Here is a 7,676-nt window from a genome sequence, read left to right on the forward strand (position 1 = left end):
CTGTGTAAAAGGAGCTCCAAAATACTGAGTGCATAAGTAGTATCATTTTCCACAAAGTCAACATTTCTTTAATATAAATCTATTTTTTGGACTGTTTTGTGGTATTGTGTAATATTTTGTAGAAGTGGATTTTTGATTTTTTTTAGCTGTAAACATCAACATTTACACAAAAAAAGTCAGGAAATATTTCACTTTGTAATGATGAATCTAGAATATTTGGAAGATTGACTGCTTGAATTAAATCAGAAAAAAAACGCCCATGATATTCTAATTTTTTTAGATGCACATGTATTGTCTTACAAGGAAACGAGGTAAAATTGGGTTTCGGCTATACAAAAAAAACCCCACTGTTTTTAATGAAAGGAAGAAACTTATTCAAGCAGCATTTCTGTCCCTGATTAATTATGGTGATCATTTTTACATGTATGCTACATAATCCTAACTGAAAATGCCATACTACATAAACTATCTTTTTATTTATTTATTTTATTGACTCCAAATACTGAGTAGCTGTAGCCTTTGTTCTCATGATACACCAAGAATGAAATTCCTGGAACTTGCTCTATATTTGGTAAAACAGCTTTAGATATTTTGGGCCATTATCTCCATTGATCTAAAAATTAAGCACTGTATTAGTTAGATTTTAAAACCAGTAATAAGGATCATTTGGCCAGAGTATGCACGTTTTCCTTTGACTTTTTGATTGATGTGACCATTGTCAGAGTATTAAACTTCTTTTGCTACAACCTTGGCTAGGAATCCTTTGTAGAACTTTTTTGTATCTGAATGGGAGTAATTAAAATAGTTAATAGCACTGTTACATTAGCTTGATGTATTTTTAAGTGTCATAAGGACACTTCATTTCAAGGTTTTAATACACCACTTTAGGCAACTAGAACATGGATTTTCCTTGCCATCGCAAAATGCATGCGTTATTTTTGAGAGGTTTACAAAAAGTTTGGGGATGCTGTGAGGCAGAGATGTAGACTAATTTCTAGAGTAGTTAACTTTAGCTGTGATAAGAGTCTCTATAGCTTATGTAAAATGTTTTTTGTCACACTTGTGAGTGGGTTTGCTTGTTTTTCCCATCTTGCTGCAGTGTGTAATGAGAATTTCTTCTGTTTTTCTCCCTTTATATTTCTGTCCATCTTCTTTTTTTTTATATACCACAGATTAAATGACATTAAAGCTCCTTTAATTCTGGTAGACCACTTCACATTATGCAAAACCAAGCTGATCATAAAGTTTAAATCTGGTAATGGCAATCTTCTGGATTGTTATGGCACTTTGTGTTGAAGCCATTGTTAATTCACAACTTATCTTTCCTTAAATTTGTATTTTAACAGACAATGGAAAAAGGTGAAATTAAAAAAAATAATAATGGTTTTCCAAAACAGGCTTTTTTGTAAATTTGCCAGCCAGTCTGTTCAAACAGATATTAAAATAGATATCTGGCAAACACTGTTAAGTTAATTTCCATGCAGGCACATGATGCCTCGGTGCATGATGGGCCATTACAAATTCAACAACTCATCCGAATATTTTCAAAGGTACAAGACATGACTGAAACCCCTGGGACACTTTAATTGTGAGTATTTGGGGGTTTCATCAAACACAGAAATAATTTGAGATTAATTTTTTAATCAAACACTGGCTGCATCATAAATTTGCCCATTTTAGTTTTGTATAATTCTGAAAGGTGGAATAGTCTGGGTTTTTCTTCCAAAATACCTTCTGTCATGAGAAATTTAACCAAAAAAGTGCTAAAATGAAAAACTCCTCACCACAAACAAGTTAACCCTCGTCAGGGTCTTCTGGATACACACTGCAGGAGCCATACCGGGTTACACAATCTAGCCTCTCCTTTTTCAGGATCATTTTCATGTCAAAGAGGCTGTTTGTAATACATCATGATTACTTCTAATCTAGAGATCCACACCCATTTAGATTTAAAAAGTAAACATTTATTTCAGACAGGGCTACACATTCATAAATACCGAGCAACTCACCATTTCAAACAGACCCATCAAAGAGAGCCGTTTAAAGTCAAAGCTGATATAAGATGCTCTTATTAAAGGGGGTTTTCAGATGCGGCCTTCCATGTACATGACAAAAATTGTTAAATGCCAATTTTCAGTGTCATTTAAACCGAGCAGCAACATGTCACTTTAAACCGCAGGTTGATGTTTCAGAGACAAACTTGAATTCCATTTCTGACCCGTGTTCTGACCAGAGCTTGACCCAGAATGGACTCCTTTAAATTATTTAAATGTTTCAACAGCTTTCACTCCCCAAATCTTATAGCAGTTGTCATACAAAGCTGGAATATCCAAGCAGGTTCGACAAGTTGACAAATATGTGAAGTCAAAAGAGGACAGACAGTGTGTCACATGAAAAAGTCTTTTCCCTAAACGGTGATTTTTTTTTTCCTTCAATAGATACTCCGCTCCACTGTTCAGAGATGCCAAAGTCCTTCTCCAGGCCTAACGGGATCAGCCATAATCATTAGTCACCCACCATACCAGACATCATGATCCCTAATTTGATGAGTTGATTTGTGGCACATAAGTCGGGCTGATCTTCGAGGACCAAGAGAATCTCTCCTTTATGACTTCTGGGAGGGCAGAGGACGCCGGAACAACAAGATGTGCGGCTCTGGAGGAGAAAACATAGAAACATGTAAACTGAGATAAGGCACTTAACGGTTGTGATGTTCTGAATCTTAATCCTAGTGGGGAAACTTGACTCCGGTCATTTACTTTTTTTTATGAAGGGTGAGGCTAGCCGTAACACCTGCTGTCCATATGCTGGTGGTCGCCAAGTCTATTGAAACATTTAGTCCCCATCTGTCCCACCCATCAAAGTTTGTACCTTCCCTTCATCTTCTAAAGATAGGTGAGACATATGTGGGCAAAGCAACAACAGTGGCTTCAAATTTCAATCACTGATGCAAACTTCAGGCCAAACTGACCCGAAGCTGACAGTTCGGAAGGTGTAAGTTGCACTGAAATCTGATCTTTATAAAACTGATTTTAGTACTTCTGTATGTGAATCCACTGATGTGAATGGAGAAGTCTGATACAGGCCACATTTGAAAAAGGTTTGAATAGACAAGTCATTCAGATCTGAGCAAAGAAAAAAAAATCAGAGTTGGAAATTTTTCTAACAGTATGAATACAGCCTTGCTTTCAGCCAGGAAGGTCACGTCAATAGTGATCATCTTTTAAAGAGATGTGATTACCGTAAATGCAATATGCATCTTAATGGTGGTACTTGCATCTTTGAGTTTTGGTTTCTGTGCCGTTAAGACATTACAGCTGTAGACATTTAGCATTTTCAGGTAAGCACCAATAAGCTTTTATTATATATAGTGCATAAAGGTTGCCAATTTGTTGAACTTCAATGCCAGACATTTAAAACAGCGTAATCTCTAATATTTACATGGTCTATGCTTTAAAAAAACAAAGCTTTAAATAAAACTGCATTTCAAACTTTAAATTGTGGTGATGCAAAAACCCATATGCATTTGACTCTAAAATAACACCTATGATCTTCCAATGAGTAAACAAAAATGCCTTGTGACCAAGAATGGAAAGCAACTAATTACATTTACTCCAGTTAGTGTAGTTGAGTAGCTTTTTGTGTACTTGCACTTTAACAGTTTTTAAATTCAGAAAATAAACTTTTGTTCATTATTAGTACTTCAATAGTGCATCACTATGTTGTAAAAAGCATCAAGTAAAGAGTAAAAATTACACCAAAAGCCAAAAAAATGAGGTCTGAGCTCCCTGTTCACAACATAAAACTGGCCAGTAGTTTGGTTTTGACTGCAGATGATGATCAGTGATACATAAAGACAAATCGACTTGACATGTCATCCCGAAACAGCAGTTGAACTTTGCTTTGGTATGTCATATCTCATAACTGACCTGGTTGGAGATTGCCGTTATGTTGTTGTCATTGCACATTGAGGAAAGATCATATTTTACTGTGAAAGCCCCTTGGGTAGCCAAAAGAAGCTACTCAGTACTTTGAGTAGGGTTTAAGTGATCTACTTTTTACTTGAATAGAATTATAGACCAGTACTTTTACTTCTACTTTTAACCGAACTGACTCTACTTTTGAATACAGTAGTCACTTCATAGTGACTTCTTAAGTACTAGTAATTTCTATATCATTTGTTGAAAAAACTATCCCCAGAATTGTAACAAAATCCTGTACCTGGCTGGTGGATCATGTAATGGACCCATCCTTGGCTCTGTTGAACCCCCAGGTTCCTCCACTCTGTCTCAGACATCAAATGGGTCTTCGGTACACGCTTTGCGATATCTTTGGGCAGCATTACATGCCTGGCGAAAAAGACAATATTAGCAGCAAATAAATTATGTATTTAAATGAAAGTGACAGGTATTTTGTTTTGAAAATGTCAAATAAATAGTTTCTATACTAAACCGTCTATAAGGTCGTCAAACTGACTTGTCACATCGTTTAAACATGAGGACACTCTTGTAAATGAGATTCTTGATCTCAATGAGGTTCTCCTGGATAAATAAATTTTAAATAAAATACATACCTGTATTCGTATTTGTCATCGTCGTATTTATCAGAGTAGTAGATCTGTTTGTGAGACATGATGAAAACCTGTAGACAGAATAGAACTGATGACAAATCAACAAATACAACAAGAAACAAGGGGGGACTCAACTTGAAAAGCGTTAACTTGAGAGAAATTTCTAGTAAGCAGTAGATATAGACCGACAACTCGGCCAGCGTGACCGAAGTTAACCAAGGACAAGCCTCACTCTGACAAATTCTGTGAGTGCATACGGCCAAATAATATGAGCTGTTTGCTATGTAAAGATTGTAAAGTTACCTCAGGAAACTGTCAGGCTATACTGTTGAGAAAAACGCAATTATTCCGGTTTTATGTCCAGTGAAAGCAGGATGTTGTCTGTTCCTTTGTTTCCCTCTAGAATGCTCGCGAGCCCGCTTCTCACCGTTCAAATAGAGCTCGCCTCATTTCATTGGTCAAACGGTCTACAGAACTTTCTTCCCATTGGTCAAGACAGCTCGTCGCTGGAAAAAGTCGTCAGCGGCATATGGGATTCTGATTGGTCAAAAGGAAAAATGTGGAACACATAGCACAAGGAAAACATAGAATTCAATTCAAACTTGACATAGGCCTACAGAATTATTACGTAACGAGTGACCCACATGTTTAAAAGGTTGTTACGTGTACTTTTTAAAGATATTTGGCATTTGAATGTAAGCTATTATCGGTTGCACCATAGGTACTGAGAGATTCTTATTTTTACTCTTTTTAAGAGTTATCTGGCAACATAACAGGATAGCCATAAGAAAACATTTTTGCGTCATATTTAGGGCATTTTTGTAACCACATACATTTCATTTTCACAAAATGTGTTAAACACAGTATTTTCCCAAAACTAGAAAGATAATAATGCAAAAGAGGAAATAGTCTAATTTGCCCAGCAAATAAAAAAACAATTAGCGAGACAGCAGACAAACAGACAAGTGAAACAGTAAACACCATACAGATACATAAAAACAAGTCAAACACCACCCATGGTATGATTCATTTAAAAAAAAAAAAAAACTTTTTATGTCCCAGGGAGCACTTAGAGTAGCAGCATTACAAAAAGCAAAGAGCAGAAGCAAGAGTCAATAGATAGACCTGACAATATAGGCAATAGTCTATCAAGAATCACAGTTAAGAATGTACAAATCTAACAATAAATATGTATGAATAAAGAAGTTATAAAATGTAAATACACAGGGTTTGCATGTCTATGTACAAACTATAAACAGTATTAACATGATTTTTAATAAAGGTCTCTTAGACTGACCAATGACAGTGGCTAAATATGTGAAGCAAGCTGTACAGATAGAATAAAAAAAATTAGATGACAGGAATTGTTATATTGTAAAGTTTTCCAGGATTGCAACAGGAAATAAATATATAAATATACAAACTGGGCTATATGAAATGAATTAGTACTTAGTAAACAAGTGGTGAGATAGGAACAAAAATACAACTGCAATAAATAATTATAAACAGGGGTGTATGAAACTGACTAACACTGAGTAAACAAGTGGGTAATGTGCAATGATACCATAAAAATACACAGGCAATAGATGTATAGCAAGCAATTCATCACAGAATTTGCTCAGTTTCTGCTATTGTGATAATCAATTTGGTCTGCCCCCACTACAATTCACTATAGTAAATAAATAAATAAATAAACACACAGTTTCTCTTGCCTGGCTAAATCAGTGCCTCTTCCATAACTTGTAGCCACAGTTACCATCTGTCTATACCAAGCTGTTCTCCATGATGGACAACAACTCCCACCCCCTCTCCAACAAACACTCACTGCACTAAGGAGCTCCATTAGTGACAGGATGCTCCACCCGAAGTGTGTGAAGTAGAGGTATCTCAGGTCTTTCCTTCCTGCAGCTGTAAGGCTCCTCAACAGAAACTGCTCAAAATAATCTGTGCAATAAACCATATTCATATGTATAATCTGTACATGTCTATATATACAATTATGTATGTATATATGTGTATATTGGTGTACATATAAGTGTCTCCCTATTTCCAATCCATAATATATTCAACATGTACATAACATCTGTAAGTAGAATTTATAATTGTTTTGATTTGTAACATTTCTATATTTTCTATTTTGTATTTATTCATTTGTGTGTTTTGCTTACTCCACTCTTGCTGCTGTACATTTGAAATTTCCCCTTGTTTCCCCTTATCTTAATTGTGTATTTGCAGTCTTAATTTAAAAGTTTTTTCTCCATTATATGATGATTATGTGTACTTACGTAAACGATATTTTCAATATAATTTATTACTGAATCCTCCACATACATTAACAGATGAGGACAGAAATGTACAGTTTTTAAAAAACTACATACCTAACAAAAATCAATAGAATGTACATGGAGAGAATAAAGAAGTCAAAAAGTCTACATTTTTATTTAACAGTCTGAAAACTCAAGACCAATTTACACCAATATGTTTTACTTTTTTCCCCCTAAATTTAGGTTTAATATATGTGCTCACTTAATGCAAATTCTTTAAATATCTTGTCAAAGAAAATAGATACATGAACTAGAATGGAAACTTACATTAACTCAGACACCAGAAAGATTTGATAGAAATGAATAAAAATGTCTATTTTCATTAACAGCTTTCTATTATAACTCTTTAAAAGGAGGTCTTATCATAACCTACTGTGCCATGTCCAACCATTGTTGAATACCTTTTTGTATATTGCTTTAATTCTCCTTTGCGCCTTTATATATTGGTTATTTTTCCATAGTGCGTTTTGAACTTTTTAACTTTGCTTTATATCTTATTTAACTACTCATTCTATCCATACTTCTAGTCATTTTTTGTGATCAAGAGCAAAAGTAACCTCAGATTTCCTGCTGGTGATAACAAAAAGATTTCTGTCTCTGATTCTAAATATTGTAGTTTAACAAAATAGTTTTGACAGTCTGACACTTTAACCTTACCAAACAACAGAGAAAAACAAGGATCCAATTAATTGTGAATTTTACAGGGGCTGTCATTAACTAAAAGTGTTTCATATCTGGTATAGGCATCAGTTTTTTTCAAACTCTGATAGATTTTCATTTCA

At 34.8% G+C, this 7,676-nt stretch overlaps 1 protein-coding gene across 1 annotated transcript; it reads right to left on the reverse strand.

The window, feature by feature from the left end:
• Positions 1-1,942: 1,942 nt before the first annotated feature.
• On the reverse strand, positions 1,943-5,016 carry cks1b (CDC28 protein kinase regulatory subunit 1B). The gene is made up of 4 exons (XM_041808161.1): positions 4,874-5,016; positions 4,574-4,641; positions 4,222-4,349; positions 1,943-2,655 (listed from the first exon to the last, which is right to left on the reverse strand). Exons 2-4 carry the CDS (start codon positions 4,630-4,632, stop codon positions 2,606-2,608), a joined length of 237 nt encoding a protein of 78 aa, XP_041664095.1. The 5' UTR covers positions 4,633-4,641; positions 4,874-5,016; the 3' UTR covers positions 1,943-2,605.
• Positions 5,017-7,676: the final 2,660 nt, after the last annotated feature.

This window comes from Cheilinus undulatus, linkage group 16 (assembly GCF_018320785.1).
Source record: "Cheilinus undulatus linkage group 16, ASM1832078v1, whole genome shotgun sequence".
NCBI classification, from domain to species: domain Eukaryota; kingdom Metazoa; phylum Chordata; class Actinopteri; order Labriformes; family Labridae; genus Cheilinus; species Cheilinus undulatus.

Excerpts from the sequence above, each read along its gene's own strand:
- cks1b (XM_041808161.1), bottom strand. The coding sequence starts at position 4,632 with ATGTCTCACAAACAGATCTACTACTCTGATAAATACGACGATGACAAA. Across the intron at positions 4,350-4,573 it reads GATGACAAATACGAATACAG|GCATGTAATGCTGCCCAAAG; the intron begins GTATGTATTTTA and ends CTTTTTCGCCAG. Across the intron at positions 2,656-4,221 it reads TTACATGATCCACCAGCCAG|AGCCGCACATCTTGTTGTTC; the intron begins GTACAGGATTTT and ends TTTCTCCTCCAG.